We start from the raw sequence: 18,496 nt of genomic DNA on the forward strand, positions 1-18,496 counted from the left end.
ATATTCTCTGTACTCTTCTTCCCAGCTTCAACAAAGAGGGACTCCATTCCAAACCAGCTAAATCCAAATAGTGAAGGGGTCAGACTTAGGCAAGAGAAGAGAGAAAAGCATCTCGGGGTGATTGTGTTGGCCTCTGGCAAAGGCCATATACCTAGATACAGACACTATTTAGTTTCCCTCAGGGTAGTAGTACTCTAAGATTTTAGGGTACATTTTAAACAGCACGTAACAATTATCCAAGAACCTAATAAAAATGCAGAGTCTGAAAGTCTGAGATGTGGCATAAGAATTCAGTATTTTAATAAACATCCCAGGCAGGTGATCTGAGCAAAACACTTCAAAACAACATGCTGGATATTACTTTTAGAAAGTGATTTCATAAAATCATTAATCAGGCTGACAAGTGGTATGATTGCATAGATTTCGGAAAAGCCTGATAAAAGTGATCTCTCCACCACCTAAAATAATGCTTATAATTCCATATTTAGATTTTTCAAGATTTTTTTTGGCTAAAAGGCACAATTTAAACAGATTTTTGGAAGCATTTGAGAGGGATGGTACTCGAGAGGTTTTTTAGATCATCGTACATATTAGCAACATCTCATGCCAGGATTATAAAATTGTACATATAATATTTTTACCCAACATCTCAGCTGTGTTTTGATTACTGCTATTCTGCATAACTTTGTAAAATTCATTTTTGGTTTTAACTAAAAAAGTTTTCAAGATTTTAATCAACACTGTTTTCATATCAAGAACAAGACTCTTTCAAGCGCTCTAGTTGGAATGCAGCAGAATGCTATCAAATTGCGTGGCGTGTCTAATTGTATTTAATCCAAGGGTATGTTCTGTGTGATTCCATTTAAATGAAGTAAAATACAGGGGGAACTAATCTGTGCTTCTAAAATCAGGATAATGTTTACCCTTGGAGGGCATACGGTGGTTAGTGATTGAAAGGAACATGAGGCAGGGCTTCTGAGATACTGGAGATATTCTGGTTCTTGATTTTGATGCTGGTTACACAGATGTCTTTCATTTATGAAAATTCATTCATGTATACAATTAATGATTTTGTGTACTGTTTGAACTTACGCAATACATCAATGAAAAGCTACCTCAAAAAAAGCAGACTAGCACATAAGTTCTATATTTTGAACTAGATCACTTGCTTTATCTCAGTGTTGCTATTTCTATATTGGGACTGAGATTTCCTCATTTCCTGTTTACAGAAGTTAGTAAAATATTTTCCTGAAATTAAAAGAAATTTTTTTAATCTAATAACACCCTCATGTACAATTTCTGAAAGAGGCTGTTGCTTTCAGGAGGGTTCTTCATTATTATGCCTTATAATGGAGGAATATAGATAGATATAGATATATCTATCTGTCTATATCTATCTATCTATATATATATATATATATATATATATATATGCTGTGATCAAACAATATGGTGAATTTTGAATAAAAAATTTTTTACAGTAAAAGACATTGCCATTCATCCCCCTCAAAATACCCCCCCTTTGGACACACTTATCCCATTGTTCTTGCCACTTTCTTTTTTTTTTTTTTTTTTAAGATTTTATTGGGGAAGGGGAACAGGACTTTATTGGAGAACAGTGTGTACTTCCAGTACTTTTTTCCAAGTCAAGTTGTTGTCCTTTCAATCTTACTTGTGGAGGGTGCCATTCAGCTTCAAGTTGTCCTTTCAGTCTTGGTTGTGGAGGGCGCAGCTCAGCTCCAGGTCCAGTTGCCGTTGCTAGTTGCAGGGGGCACAGCCCACCATCCCTTATGGGAGTTGAGGAGTTGAACTGGCAACCTTGTGGTTGAGAGGATGCGCTCCAACCAACTGAGCCATCCGGGAGCTCAGCGGCAGCTCAGCTCAAGGTGCCATGTTCAATCTTAGTTGCAGGGGGCGCTGCCCACCATCACTTGCAGGAGTCGAGGAATCCAGCTGGCAACCTGTGGTTGAGAGTTTGCGCTCCAACCAACAGCCATTCGGGAGGCAGCTCGGCTCAAGGTGCTGTGTTCATTCTTTAGTTGCAGGGGGTGCTGCCCACCATCCCTTGCGGGACTTGAGGAAGTGAACTGGCAACCTTGTGGTTGAGAGCCCACTGGCCCGTGTGGGAATAGAACTGGCAGCCTTTGGAGTTAGGAGCATGGAGCTCTAACTGCCTGAGCCACCAGGCCGGACCTCTTGCCACTTTCTGAAGCAATTCTGGAAGTCCTCTTTCATGAGTATCTTTGGTTGTGCTTTTGTAGCTGCCTCGATGTTCTGAATCATTTTGACTTTGGGGAAGAGCCAGAAGTCACATGGTGCCAGATCCGGTGAATAAGGTGGATGAGGACACACCATAATGTTTTTATTTGACAGAAATCGCTGTATACCAGAAGCGATGTGTGACACAGAGCATTGTCATGATAGAGGATGATTTACAGCACATTTTAAAACACACCTTCTCTCAGCCATAGCTCACACCCAACTGACTGCACCGAACAAATTAAAACTTGTCACACACAGTTACTAAGATTCGATGCACTGCTTCCTGTATTGAAGATCCCTGCTTTTCTGTTCAATGGCACTCAGCAGCAGCATTCACCATATTTTGTGATCACGATGGAAAGGCTTCGTCTCACATTGCTTCTGGTATGGCAGTTTCTGTCCAAAACATTACAGGGTGTCCTCATCCACCTTATTCACTGGATTTGGCACTGTGTGACTTCTGGCTCTTCCCCAACGTCAAAATGACCATGAAAAGTAAACGTTTTGAATCGATTCAGGGCATAGAGACAGCCATGACAATGCAATTGAAGACATGAAAGAGGACTTCGAGAACTGCTTCAGAAAGTGGCAAGAACAATAGGATAAGCGTGTTTGAAGCGAGGGGGAGTATTTTGAGGGATTAATGGCAATGTGTCTTGTAGTATAATAATTTTTTTTTAATTTAAACATTCACCATATTGTTTGATCACACCGTATATATTTATCACTTAGAAAGTATTTTATCAAATTTCATAGAGTCCATCATCGTTGATTGAGGATAGTCAGTATTTTTAGTGTTTCAGAAGCTGAAAAAAGATACTATCTATTAATAAAACAATATTTGAGGCAAACCCTATCTTTATAGTAGGTGGCCTCAATTATGGTCAGGTAAAAGACTTAAGGAAAGCCAAATAACAATTGGATAGAAAAGGACTCAGAATTATAAAATTCTTATGCTGTCAATTTGGCTCATTGAGGCAAACCTGAAATGTAACCTGCGTGGGGCAGAAACATTCATTGGATATAGAGGTTGAATTTCATTAGATCAAAGTTAGCTTTTTACAGATTTTGGAAATGCCCCATGCCACTTGCCCAGGTTGGGTAAAAATTACAGATAGAGAAGTTAAAGAGAACATTAATATTCCTTTATTCCTTCTTAGAAGGAAGAGTAATTTGTTATATCTTATAGAGGTGTATTGGAGGAAATGGCACAGGCAATCAACTTAGCTTTCAAAAAAGTTTCTGTGAATTCTGACTTACCTTTTAATGCTCAAAGGCATAACAGTTTTTTGATAAGCAAACACAGTAAAACGTTTTAACTTATACCACTGTAATATTTCCAAGCTTATGTATAGTTTATAAACTTGATTTAGATAACTTTAGAAGTTTGTGGTGTGATTGTTTGTAAACGTAAACATGTCCTTTTGAAGAAACACTGAAAGAGATTAAGGCACATTCACACTGATAGTGTCGTCAAGAGGGATAGTGGCACCAGGGGACTGACGCTCACCTGCTTAGAGACAGGTATGCTGAGGTTAGCCTGCTTTTCCTGGTGGTAGTGGTTTATAAAATGCCTGCCTTCTTGCAGAGTTAGTGTTTTCACAGGTCAGGAATGGAGAAGGGTCTTTATTACATTCCTTCTGCTTCTCATAAGCCTTTGAGGCCCCTTAGTACCTCTGCTTGTTCGTGGCTTAACAGTACAGTGTTTCGCATACTCTAGTACATGTTTTCAGTCAACAGAGACGTGAACTTAATTGAAGAAAACAGATGAGCCTGAGAAAATACTGCCCCCAAATACTGTTACCTAACTAAACTTTCCTTCTTTCAACTCATAATTTCTTTTTTTTTTTTTTTTTAAAGATTTTATTGGGGAAGGGGAACAGGACTTTATTGGAGAACAGTGTGTACTTCCAGAACATTTTTTTTTTCCCAAGTCAAATTGTTCTTTCAATCTTAGTTGTGGAGGGTGCTGTTCAGCTTCAAGTTGTTGTCCTTTCAGTCTTAGTTGTGGAGGGCGCAGCTCAGCTCCAGGTTCAGTTGCCGTTGCTAGTTGCAGGGGGCGCAGCCCACCATCCCTTATGGGAGTTGAGGAGTCGAACTGGCAACCTTGTGGTTGAAGAGGACACGCTCCAACCAACTGAGCCATCCGGGAGCTCAGCGGCAGCTCAGCTCAAGGTGCCGTGTTCAGTCTTAGTTGCAGGGGGCGCTGCCCACCATCCCTTGCGGGAGTCGAGGAATTGAACTGGCAACCTTGTGGTTGAGAGCCCGTGCTCCAACCAACAACTGAGCCATCTGGGAGGCAGCTCGGCTCAAGGTGCTGTGTTCAATCTTAGTTGTAGGGGGCAGAGCCCACCATCCCTTGCGGGAGTCGAGGAGTTGAACTGGCAACCATGTGGTTGAGAGCCCACTGGCCCATGTGGGAATCGAACCGGCAGCCTTCGGAGTTAGGAGCATGGAGCTCTAACCGCCTGAGCCACCGGGCCGGCCCCATCAACTCATAATTTCTTTGCACTAATGAAAAATTATAACATTGTAATTACATTCATGCTAAATATTTTGTGTTGCCATGTCATCATCATTTTTTCCCCCTTTTTATCTTTTAGATCCATGTAAAAGCTCATTTTGACTATGACCCCTCAGATGACCCTTATGTTCCATGTCGAGAATTAGGTCTGTCTTTCCAAAAGGGGGATATACTTCATGTAATCAGTCAAGAAGATCCAAATTGGTGGCAAGCCTACAGGGAAGGGGATGAAGATAATCAACCTCTAGCTGGTCTTATTCCAGGTAAGGACAATATAGTAGAAAGTACATAGTTAAAAGAACATATAAAACGCAAGCCTTCGCAGAGAAAAACTCACTTTTAAAAATGATGTAATTACTTTTCATGTAGTTGGGGTTTTATGTTATTTTTGTAGCATAAGTGTCTTAAATATAATTGTGACTAATTTGTTAGGCTTTAGAATGAAATTATAATACTTACATTTGTTCTTTATGTGTATAATAAGGTCACAGAAAGCCACAACACATTACTTTTAAACCCAAAAGCTGAAAAAAATTTTGTTTATACTTGGTCATATTTCAAGGAAGGAAGAATGAACTTCTTATATTACATGTAGAGGGTGATGCTACACTCTTGATTCTTCACAGTAACAGTTACAGGACATTCCTCTAGAATCCTGGAATCCTGGACAGCCATCACAGTTCTCTGCCCAGTGCTTCTGCCAAATACCAATTTGATATCTTACCATGCCAGCCTTAGCCCATAAATACTTAGCACTGGTGTTTATTGACTTACTGATTACATTGAGTTTCTGAAAGTATATAGGTGAGTCAAGGAGACTTCAATGATACCATCTGCAAGTCTTTTTATACACCCACCTTACTTTGAGTTTGATGATGGTTTTCTGATAGAATTAGAAGGATTTTTATGCAGCCATAATGTCCATCTCCCATTAATGTCTGCTTCTATTTAAAAAATAGTCTAGTTATTTGTGTACTATAAAAATGTGCCATAGAAATAACACTGTAGTGTTTTAAAACATTTCAATATGTGATTAAAATTATTTTGTTCCTTATTTTTAATCCGTTAAAGGTACTTACTTTGAAATTGTAATGCTCTTAAAATTTTCCCTCCAGTTACTTGTTTCACTGAGAATGCAATCTGTATAGCTTCTAGAGATAACCTGGTTTCCTTTCATGCTTCTTATGTGTGTCGAACTCAATATTAATGGTTTTGCTTGTGCTCTTATGAAATATACTACATTCTACAGATTAGCCCAACATAGATGAAAATTGCTCATTGATTTTTAAGAATCCCTGGCTTGAAATGGAAAGAATTAGGTATAAAAATTAAACATAAAAGTAGAACTCTAATCCAGAATTTTCTAAATAAAACCACTTTTATCCTTCAGAAAAAAATACATTTGATTTTAAGATAGATGTCTGAAAAGAAGATGAAGGTCAGAAACCTTGAAAGCCTCCTATATTAAAAGCTTAATCCTGAGAGGAAAAACAAAATTTTTCATTTATTTGTATCATTGGCAGCTTAAAGGTAGAAATAAATCATTAAAACATTTGCATGCATGTATATACATACATACAAAGAAAAAGAGGGATTGAGAAGAATAAGTGCAAGGGAATATGTTGAGTGGTGTCTTAGAATTGAAAAGTGATGAATATTCACATATTATTTTGGAAAGTTAATGCTTAGAATGAATTTGCTTGATTTTAGATAATTCTAAATGAGCAGGACTGTTGTAAGATCCAGCATAGTACTTTCCACATAGTAAATGCTCATGAAAGCTTTGTAAAAATTGAACTATTAAATTTTCTATCACTGGTTTATTATTTATCTTTTCTGATAGGTGATACATTCTACAAATATCTGTCCTAGGATTGGATGAGAGTGAGGTTGAAACTTAATACTTTAAACATTTGGAGGCTTATAATCAATCATAGCTAACACACTCTCATAGGTGACAGACGGAATTGGAAGAGAATGTAAATGAAGAGTTACTTCCAGTGTTTTCCCATGATTTAAAAAAAAAATACTTCTGTTCTTTTGTTTTAAATATTTTACTCTTTTTCCTTTCTGCTATTAAGGGAAAAGCTTTCAGCAGCAAAGGGAAGCCATGAAGCAAACTATAGAAGAAGATAAGGAGCCAGAAAAATCAGGTTGGACACTTTTATTTGACAGTAAAGCGTTTCTTGTGTCTCCATCTGGAACTATGTTTAAATTTACATATTAGAAATGTCAAGATGTGTTCATAGCAAGAGTGATGTGAGAGGCAAAACTGATTCTTGGGACTGTAAAGAAAGGACAAGATTTAAGTATTAAAGATGTAAGATCAATGGAAAATTGTAAATACTTCCCTGAAAAATAATTATCCTATTAACAGTATAATAAGTGTTTATAAATTTAAATTAAAAACTATTTGAGTTCTTCAATTTGAAATATATAGCTTTGTTCAAAGAAACTAGTACCACATCTATAGTTATGTTTATGCTTATTCAACAGGAAAACTATGGTGTGCAAAGAAGAATAAAAAGAAGAGGAAAAAGGTTTTATATAATGCCAATAAAAATGACGGTAAGTTCCACTCACAGAGATAGCTGGATTTATATCTGAAAGAGATCCAATATCTAACATTTGAAAGAAATTAAACTGATATTTTCAGGATGTTTTGGTTCTAGTCCTGTTTTGCCCCTTAATGTGACAGATGTGCTTAAGAAGGTCGTTTAGCAGAAATTATTTTCTTTTGGAATCCTATGAGTAATACAGTATTTTGAATTCTGAGAAAAACTGGTATAAAAATTAAAGTACAATTAACACATATGTAGTATTATATTGATATTCATATCTAATTTTGAGGAAATTGAATTGAAATTCCTCTAATTCTTTCTTTAATCTGTACTTGAGAAATTAATACCTGCTTATAACAATATAGCTGTATTTTAAGTAAATGATGAATTATTTGGCTATAGTAACTCCTGTCACCAAGGCAGCCCTTTCTATAGTGCCTACTACCTGCTGGCTGATTCAGGCTCGCAGGCGAGTTTTTTTGCTTTAATTTACTGCTAAGATTCAATTTTTTTTTAAGTTGTAGCTTCTCTTAAAACCAAAAGCTCTAATAACACTTGGCTCATACTCCAAAGTGACAACACGGTGCTGGAACTGAGTGATGTCTGTTGCCTTTATATTGGGCTCCTGCTGTCTTAGTGCAGCTGTCTCCACCACCTCCAGTTTTTTATGAACACAACCTGATTTACTGCTTTCATTACCTTCTTGGTTGGTCCTTATGGGCATTAGAATTTGCTGCCTCTGCTCTGGTTCATGTTAGAAACAAACCAAATAATAAAGTAAAGGCAATCCTTAACTTACATAATTTATAAAGCTTTTTTCTCAATACCTTGAAACTTTTTAGGCAGCATAAATTATACTAATGAAAATAAAATTTTATAGATTATTGGAAAATTCCATATAAAACTAAATCCTAGATTCCGTCTACTTTAATAAGTTTTTTCTAAAATAAATATCCTTAATGCTAATTGATACATTATGTAACTAAGAAGATTTATTGAATTTTTAATCCTTTCCTCTATACTTGGGTAAGTGATTAATACTTCTCTTCATCATTTGAAACACATTAAAATTAACTGATTCAGCTCTAATAGCTATAGAAAACTTACAAACCTGAAGTCTACAGATATATAAACTAAGTCTGTAAATCACAGTGCTGCCGCAGTCTGATTGTACATGTTAGAAGAAGGAACTCAGATTTTTCAGAGGGAAAAGCATTTTGAGAAGGGAAAGAATTACATTTCTGTTCATAATGGTGTCATCATAATTAATATTTTTATTAATAATAACTCATTTATAATAACTGTTCTACTTCAGGGGTAGTAACTGTATGCTTTAGATGCCTTCAGCCGTTTAATTTTCACAATAAATTCCTTGAGATTACAGATCAATAAATTCAAGTTCAGATGTTAAAGTGACCTGCTTAAGTTCTTACAGCTAATGTATAGTTGAGCTAAAATTTAAATAAATACAGTTTAAGTTCCTACAGTGTGCCAAGCTCTGGCAAGATTGAGATATTCCCCTGTCCCCATGGAACTTCTAGCTGAGAGAGTCTAACTAACATATTTGATGCCCTTTCCCAATCAGGTGACATAGTATGAGTGAGAAGATGGCAGGCTGCTGCTTGTCTGCCTTTGTTCTTACCACTTGACAGCTCTTATTTCATCTGAATTACAGGCTTTAAGAATGTTACCTTACTTACCATAATTTATACCTCTTCTTGAATCATGACCTCAGGTTAGTATCCTAGAATAAAGTAAGCATAAATGTAGGAAGTGTGAATGGCACAGGTATGACAGGTTTTCAAGTTACATAATCACGGAAACACTAGTTATAGCCATTATTTGTGAATATCTGTCTGTGCCAGGGATTGTGCTCAGCATATACATTATGTCTGATCCTTAAACCAACCCTGTAAAGTGTTAGTATCCCCGTTTTACAAAAATGATAGGGTATTATTCTCATTAGTTTATCCCCTGGTGCACTTCTCTCTGTCAAAGTATTGGCTGCAAACTAGTTGTTTTATTTAAGAATCAGTATACATTGTGTCAAACATTTAAACACAGTATGAAATAAGTGAAGCAATAAACATTTCTAGAAGGATTAATATATTATCTGATTTATTTTCATAGTATCCTGGCAAGGATTTAATGACATGGGAAAATACTCATGATGTAATACTATCTTGAGCCAAAAGGTTAAGCATTTTTAATAGTAAATTGTGCTGTCCAATTTTTTTGGAAGATCTATGAGTATATATTTATTACACAGAAATAATTCTGTCTGAAGGGCTTAACTTTTTCTTTTTCTAAAGACTATGACAATGAAGAAATCTTAACTTATGAGGAAATGTCACTTTATCATCAGCCAGCAAATAGGAAAAGACCTATCATTTTGATTGGTCCACAGAACTGTGGCCAGAATGAATTGCGTCAGAGGCTCATGAACAAAGAAAAAGACCGTTTTGCATCTGCAGTTCCTCGTAAGTTTGAGCGCATTCCCATTTTTCTGTGCTTTTCCATTGATCACCTTAGAACCTAACTCTTATGTAGGGAAAACTTTCATCCATTTCGTCAAAAACAGTATCGTCCAAGAAAGAGGAACTTTGTTTTAACCAAATCTGTTGAGAATTTGTTGCTAAAGATAGTCATTCTTGAGAAATTTTAATTTTTCCTAAGAATATGGTGCTAATTACTTTCTACATGAATTTCATTTGGAGCTCCTTACAATTCCTGTTCAATATGGATCAGCTTCTAGTTTTTTTAAACCGATGCAGAAGATAAAAATTTTGACAATCTCTGAACACAGAAGTTCTGTTTAAAAATGATATGGCACCTAAAGTTTATTACGAAAATAAACTTTAGGAAAAGACGAGTGGTCATGTTTTAAATGCAAGATGAAGTAATATAAAGTGTAAGCATAAATTGTATTAAGTAAGGTAATTAAGTGTAACTAGTAAGATATTAGAAACATTTTTGCTCATTTCTCAATCTATAAATAAAACCAGTCAATGTTAAACACATGGGCTCTTAACATTTCCTCAATTCATTTTATTATAAATAAAAAATTTTTCTGGCTTGTAGAATGATCCCCCATCCTTACCATGACCATGCCCATTATTTTTACTTGATTTTGTTTGCGTAGATACAACTCGGAATAGGCGAGACCATGAAGTAGCCGGTAGAGATTACCACTTTGTTTCACGGCAAGCATTCGAGGCAGACATAGCAGCTGGGAAGTTCATTGAACATGGTGAATTTGAAAAAAATTTGTATGGAACCAGCATAGATTCTGTACGGCAAGTGATCAACTCTGGGAAAATATGTCTCTTAAGTCTTCGTACACAGGTAAAGCTATTTTGGTTTAGGATGTTGAACTTCAGGACATTTTTTGCAGAGTAGTTTAGTGGAAACTGTATTGTGGTCCAAGAACCACGGGACCTAATTATTAATAAGTTCTCCTACAGCTTTCCCCCACTGATTCCCTATGTGAAATCAGGTTGCTAAATCTCTAATTTCCTCAGTCAAATACATAGATACATACGAGTATATACATGTACATATTTTCTAAAACTTAAAATACAGTAACTGTAGTACTGGAACTACTTTAAGTATTTTAGAACTTACACGAAAATTTCCCTTTTCTGATTTTGATTTGAGAAAAATCAGAATAGAGGTAATTTTTCCCATAATTCAAGTATTAGCAGGCATCATAATGTTTGGTTGTATTAAATAATGAAATCTCCATTGGTTTCTGTTATTTGGCAGACTAAGCAAAAACTTTAAAAATTACTAACAATCACTTGTTAGATTTCCATTAAAAAGTGAAATAATTATAGAAATTTAGGGTTTTTAAATTGTTTGTTGTGGAAATTTTTTTCTTCTTCTAGGCTAGACAGCTTTGGTATGAAACTTTCCTGACTGTGGTGGAATCTACTGCATATGTCAGCTCAGGAAACATAGGCAGTGTCATTAGGGAGATGGATGTGAGAGAGAATTGATTTTACAGTGGCTCCCTTGAAATAGTAATAATTAGGTTTTCTTTGGTTTCTTAGTGGTCAAAGAGTTTAATCTGTACTATTTCAATTATAAACACCTAAGTATGTTTTTACTGAATTCCTTCAGAATTCTTTATATTATTTGACAATTTAGTGATACGCGGTCATGCAGTGGCAAAGGCGAGGTGAAAACCACAATCTCCTAATTCAAACAGGCTGGTGTTTTTGGATCTGCTTTTCCAGAATGTTTTCCTTTTTGTATGTGTATGTGAAATTTTTCCCTCTGGTTATGCTTGCATTTATACCTTGGCACATGGAGGTAACTGTTCATTTCTAATTCCCCCAAATGGATTTTTAACATGGTTATTATAATCTGTATGTGATCTTATTAGCAGGTTGTAAACCTGCATCGCATAATTGTAAACCTTCAATGTCATTCATTTTTATTTCATTACATAAAAAGAGCAAGCCTGTGTGTGTGTGTGTGTGTGTATGTGTGTGTGAGAGAGAGAGAGAGAGAGAGAGAGAGAGAGAGAGAGGTTTTATAGGTACACAATATATTTTTACTGTGAATGGTAGGATCTTAAAATATTGTGAATTTTTTGTTTTGAAGATGTTTGGAAATACTCATAGGTAATGTTTTTTTAAAAAAAATGACATTATTATATTCCAAGTATATTACTGGGAAACAGTTAAATGATGAAAATTATTTTAAAGATCCAAAATTTCTTTTCATGGTGGAGGGAGGTTATCACTTTGTGAAGGGTGTAAATGTCTATTATATTGTTTTGTACACCTGAAACTAATAAAAAAATATTTCTTTCAGTCATTGAAGACTCTCCGGAATTCAGACTTGAAACCATATATTATTTTCATTGCACCTCCTTCACAAGAAAGACTTCGGGCTTTACTGGCCAAAGAGGGCAAGAATCCAAAGGTAAAGTTATTATACCGTTGTACTGTTCTATTGAAAATAAACATGAAACAGTCATGGCCTAATATGTCAAAGCTTAAAAGCTACATCAGCTTGAGCTTTCAAACTGATTACTCTTTCTGCCATGTCTCTTTTTCCAAAACTGCCATGGTTGCCTCTGGTTGTACTGTGGCAGCTTTCCAAAGCAGGGGCTTCTCTTGTTCCCCGCACATTCCCTGTTGTTATCCTAAATGTATGGTAAGCTTTGGCATTCCTTAACGCTTCCTTAATCTCCTTCACATGAATATATGTTATTTCCAACAGGGATTATGTGACACTCCACACATAAAAAAGGTCTCAGCAGATTCTTAGGGATTACCCACTTTTCTCTGTAGATATTCCATCTATGCAGGGAGCCAACATTAAATGCTTTTCTTTTTCTCTTCCTTTTTCTCACTGAAATTTTATGTTCTGTTTGTTTGTCTTCTGCCTTTGGTCTGAAATGGAAACATTTTTCAAATTATCTTAAATGCTGGATGGACATGGTTGAGGTAGTTCATGTTATACTAAACGTTATTAATAAATGATCATTTATTCACATATTAATTAGAAAGCATTGACTTTTTATTAAATGTGTGAAATAAAAGCCATCACATGACTTGCTATATCAAAGTAACAAATACTTTTCCTTGGTTTTTGCTGAATTTTTAAAATATTTCTATTTGAGGAATCCTCAGATCTGATTTCATTTGCTGTGCCTTTAAATCTCCTTAAAAGCCAGAAAAACAAGTAAAACACACTTCCTTGAAAACTCCTTTCAAAGTCCTTAAAAGCATAACAACACTCCTTTCATTTGATTCTTGACTGTTCGCCACAGCTACCAACCCTCCTTCCACCCCAAGATTCCCTTTTTCACTGTAGGTCTACATTTCTTATTCAGTCTACGTATATGGGAAAGTGGTATTTTTCCATGTCTTAGGCTGGCGACATCAGGCGCTTTCCCACCCTCATATTGAGTGTAATGTTTAGGCTAAGTCAGCCAGCTGGGTAAAGTAGTGTTTTAGCCTTTCTTCATTTTTTCAGCACTATTGTAAATTCATAAATAAGTGAGGTCAGATTATGTATTGTCCTGAGCACTTGGGATGATACAAAGGAAAGGTTCTTGAGGAAGATCACACATAATAAGGAAAACAAGATTAACGTCCAGCAACTACTTTGATAAACAAGAAATAACATGGTTGTTCAAGGAGAGGGATGCACCTTAAGGCCCAGAGTGGACCTCATTCTGCTTCTTCAGCCTAATTTCTATTTTCTAACATGCACACTTTTTTTAGTTAGGTTATTCTTCAACAAGGATTCAGTATCATGTCAAGGGCCCTATACCTTTTGAAAACATGTTAAGCAACTTTTTTTTGGTCAGTGATCTCAGGCAGTGCTCTCGTAGAATTTTTTATGCACTTTATTTTGAATTATCATCTCAAGTTGAATGAGGTCTAGAAGGATACCAATTATACGTGTTTTTTAAGCAGGTACTTAATCAGTATCAGAATGTTTTAATGGTATACAATAAGCTTGATTTTTTAATTAGAATTTTCTAATTTTTAAAAATTAACTTCATTGAGGTTACTTTACATAAATAAAATGCATGCATTTTAGTTGTGTAATTCAGTAAGTTTTGGCAAACTGTATACCTGTGTAACAACCATCCCAGTCAAGATTTAGAACATTTTCGTCACTCCAAAAAATTCTCTTATGCCCCTTTGAAGTTAGTACCCCTCCATTCTTCCCCAGGCAGCCACTAATCTGCTTTCTGTCACTATAGATTTGTTTTGTCTGTTCTAGAAGTTAATATAAATGGAACCATACAGTATGTTTAAGTTTGCATCTGGCTTTTGATCAGCATAATGTTTTGAGATTCATCTGTTACATCTAACAATAGTTCATACCTTCTGATTGCTAAGTTATATACCATGATCTAAATATATCACAGTTTGTCCATTCACCAGTTAATCCATTTCAGCTAGTGTGATTAAAGCTGCTGTAAACATTCATAGTCTTTTGGTAGATATGTTTTCATTCTTTTGAATTGCTAGATCAAATGCTAAGTGTACATGTAACTGTATAAAAACTAGCAAACTTTTAAAAAAACAGGTTGCTATTTTATTTTCCCACTTTGGTTTTGTTTGCTCCACATCCTTACCAACTTTCGCTGTTGTTCGTTTATATCAGTCTTTTTTTAGTTCTAATAGGTGTGAAATGTTACCGTTATGGTTTTCATTTGCATTTTTCTGATGACTAATGATAGCATCTTTTCATGTAGTCATTTAGGCATGTTTTTTGGTAAAACGTCTCAAATTTAATATTTTTTAATTAGATCTTTTCTCAGTTATAAAAATTCTTTATTTTGGATATAAATATTTTATCAAAGTCTTTGTATCTTTTTTTAATGGTATTTTTTGAAGATCAGAAATGTTCAATTTTAATGAAGTAGACTTTTAAATTTTTTTCTTATACTTATAGATATTCGTGTAGTCTAAAAACATTTGTCTGCTTCAAGATTATAAAGATTTTATCCTACGTTTTCTTGTAAAAGGGTTTTTTTTATTTTGTTTTTTAATCACATGTAGATATCCAGTTGCTCTAGAAACATTTCTTGAAAAAGACTGTTCTTTCTCCTATTGGCACTTTTATAAAAAATTACCTGACCAAATATGCAGTAGCAGTTATTATGGGGTGAATTATTTCTGAACTCTGTTCTGTAGTTATGCTAACATCACACCATCTTGATTACTGTAGCTTTATTGTATTTAAGTCTTGAAAACAGTCATAAAAAGGAATGAAGTACTGATACGTGGTACAACATGGATGAACCTTGAAAACATTATGAGTGAAAGAAGCCAGTCACAAAAGACCGTATATTGTATGATGGTATTATATGGAATGTCCAGGCTAGGCAAATCTATTAGTGGTTGCCTAGGGCTGGGGGTTGGTAGAAAATGGGGAGTGGCTGCTAATGGGTAGAGGTTGTTTTTTCGAGGGAGGACAGGGAGTGATGAAAATATTCTAAAACTGATTGTGGTGTTGATGGCACAACTCTATGACTGTACTAAATAAAAACTGTTGAATTGTATGTTTTAAATAGGTGAATTATAAATGAATTGTATGTCAAAAAACTGTTACTGATTTAAAAAATTACCACCAGGCTTTACTATACAAATTGAAAAGATGGTTTTAAAATTTACATGGAAATTAAAAGGAATAACCAAAACACTTTAGAAAAAGAACTAAGAGGACTTTTGTCTTTATTAATTTTCTGTATTTTTTGTCTGTTTTCTGTTTGACTTGTCTTATTTTTATTCTTTCCTTATAATTACTTCAGCTTTGATTTATACTTGCTCTACTCTCTGAAGAAAGCTTAGATGATTTTTAAACCTTTTCTCATAGGAAGCTATAAATTTCTCTCTAAGCAATTTTTTAGTTGCATCCTACAAATTTTGAGGTTATATTTTTCATTATTTTGTAAGAAATATATTCTAATTCCCTATGTCATTTTCTTCTCTAACTCATGGGTTATTTAGAAGTAATAATTTCCACCTATTTTGAGATTTAAAAAAATTTTTTATTTATAATTTCATCGTGGTCAGAGAACATACTCTGCAAGATGTCAATCTTTCACAATTTGTTGAACCCTATTTTATCGCCCAACATCTGTTCTATCTTGGTGCATGTTCCATGCACATCAATAAGAATGTATATTCTGCAGTTGTTTGGGAGAGGGTGGTGTATGTGATTACCTTCTACTTCCACTTATGTTGTATCTCCTTTGGTACTTCCAAGAGTGCTTTATCACTCACACAATAGAAGTGTTGAGTGACAACAAATCCTCAGTTTTAAATCAGTGGAACGTGCTAGCTAAGGTGATGGTGTTCCTCATTGGAACAGTTATCTGAATCTCAGAATCTTTCCTGTTAAAATGGGGTCTTGAGAATGGTAATTTGATAGTATGAACTGATATGGTCAGTTTTCCCTACAGGCTAATTTTTTTCAGTTCAAAAATTTTTTAGCAAAAATATTTTGTTTCATCTTAGTCGTGAATTATAATTTGGAAAATAAGAAATTAAAACAAAATAAAAGCTATAAACCATTTTGGCAAAACGTGAAGTAGTACCTTAAATTTGATAAAGAAAAACTAGGTGGATTGGATATTCATGTGAATCTGTGTAAGATGTAGGGTTTAACATTTACATTTCAACTCTAGCACCACAAAGTTTAGATTCTATTTTGAGTTCTGGAATGTTCTTTCAATAATCTTGAGCTTTGAGTAGACATAAGTTTTAGCAAGAATGTCAGTGTGTTTGGTTACAGTGGTGTAGTAGAGCTCCTCCTGGGGGACAAAGGATCCTGTGTATGATAGCCAGATGCACAACATTCCAGAATGAAAATTAGCCAGCCACACAGGAACTCCCTCAGGACAAGCCAGAGCTGTCATATGTTTACTGTTTTCCTACTGTTACAGAAGTTCAACCAGTTGAACGATATGAATTGTTTTGTGTTGTGGGTCCAATATAGTACTGACACGTGATTTTTATATCTGAGACATTTGGACTTGAGTTGAATCTCTTCATTGACAAGGGTGATTTGGGGGCAATTTCACTTTCTTGAACACGTGTACCTGATAATCAGAGGGTTCTGGATAAGTTTTGCACAGAGCCTTGCCAGCCGCTGTCTACATGAAGCAGTTGTTTTCCATTACCCAGTATTTCAAAGTAGCCTGCTCTGTATCTTTCTCACAGTCTTCTTAGGATACTCTTTGTACCTTTAAGACCTTCTTCATGTATTGAAAACAGAGTAACAATTTAACTTATTAAGCTGAGTATTTCCCAGAAACCTCATATACAGGGGTTGGGGCACTTATCCCCATGCAATACAAAATCACATATAACTTTAACTCCCCAAAAACTTAACTACCCTTTGTATCCTCGGGGATTTGTTCCAGAACCCCTCACAGATACCACAATCTGCGATGCTCAAGTTCCCTATATAAAATGGCGTAAATCAATGCATACACTCCCAATTGTGGGTTGAAAACCATTACAGGTTTTTACTGAAAAAAATCTGTATTAATGGACCCGAGCTGTTCAAACCCCTATTGTTCATCAATCAGCTGTATTTGATTATTAAATCTTGGGTGTGTCAGCAAATATTTTCATAGATACCCATTCTATTGCTCCTTTGCTTTTCCACTGTTTACTTTGCCTAACTCTGCAACAGACATAACGGCAGGGGTTCTTCCTAAAAGCCAAGAGTAGACAGCACTTTGGGTCCTGCCACCCTTCCTCAACCAGAAAGGTTCACTCTGCGTTACAGAAAGTATTATTTTTAGGAAGAGGTTATGATGTCTTAAAATGTTTAAAAATGAAATGTAGAGAATTCAAAGTAATAGTCTGTGACCTTGAAGCCTTTAGTTTTGTGGGTGAGATAAGACAAAGATACGAAAACCTAAATAGCAGTATAAACAGGTTATATTGAGTCCCCAGTGATTCACACCCTGAGTCCTGCAGATGCCAGACCAAAGGAAATCCCGGGGCCATAACAGTGGGGCGGAGCTCCGGAGGCTGAGTGTTTTGAGGGACAGAAGGAAACATATAAGGTTATTTCTTCTTCTTTGGCCATCTTGGACTCATGTGTTTCGGTAAGGAATGGAGTTAACCTCTGTTTTCATCTATTCTTTGCAGCCTGAAGAGCTGAGGGAAATCATTGAGAAGACGAGAGAGATGGAGCAGAACAACGGCCATTACTTTGACACAGCAATTGTGAATTCAGATCTTGATAAAGCCTATCAGGAACTGCTTAGGTTAATTAACAAACTTGACACTGAACCTCAGTGGGTGCCGTCCACTTGGCTGAGGTGAAGGAAATATCCACCCTGTGGCCTGATTGGACTTGATCTGGCAAACGGCCAGTACGAAGGTAGCCCTGATACTTCAGCAGGACTGAGGATAAGGTGGCAGGCAACATAAACGTTCTTAGATCTCCAACTGGTGAGAAGAAAATCCCCTTAGGCAATTGTGCACAGCAGTCTTTATTCCCTATGGCTTTGGATGGTCTTGCCTCATTGGGGGATTCTAAATGGAAGTTTCGACAGAACAGTTCTATTTAATCTATGTAAAGACCTTTTGTTTTCACCTATCCTTTCTGCCCAGTCATACTTCCATGACAAAAATGTGTGTATATATACACA

General features: G+C 35.7%; 1 protein-coding gene across 6 annotated transcripts in view; it reads left to right on the forward strand.

The window, feature by feature from the left end:
- Positions 1–18,301, forward strand: part of PALS1 (protein associated with LIN7 1, MAGUK p55 family member) — a 76,323-nt gene extending 58,022 nt beyond the window's left edge. For all 6 annotated transcript variants that reach the window (XM_019733672.3, XM_074327325.2, XM_019733668.3 and 3 more), the window contains 7 exons: positions 4,866–5,049; positions 6,868–6,939; positions 7,283–7,354; positions 9,660–9,827; positions 10,490–10,692; positions 12,169–12,279; positions 17,991–18,301. In XM_019733672.3, the coding sequence (XP_019589231.1) occupies positions 4,866–5,049; positions 6,868–6,939; positions 7,283–7,354; positions 9,660–9,827; positions 10,490–10,692; positions 12,169–12,279; positions 17,991–18,167 (987 nt within the window). In that variant the 3' untranslated portion in view covers positions 18,168–18,301. The remainder of the gene's footprint in view (positions 1–4,865; positions 5,050–6,867; positions 6,940–7,282; positions 7,355–9,659; positions 9,828–10,489; positions 10,693–12,168; positions 12,280–17,990) is intronic.
- The last annotated feature ends 195 nt before the right edge of the window (positions 18,302–18,496 follow it).

Source organism: Rhinolophus sinicus, chromosome 3, assembly GCF_057876585.1.
Source record: "Rhinolophus sinicus isolate RSI-liver-muscle chromosome 3, RSI-T2T, whole genome shotgun sequence".
Classification (NCBI taxonomy): Eukaryota; Metazoa; Chordata; class Mammalia; order Chiroptera; family Rhinolophidae; genus Rhinolophus; species Rhinolophus sinicus.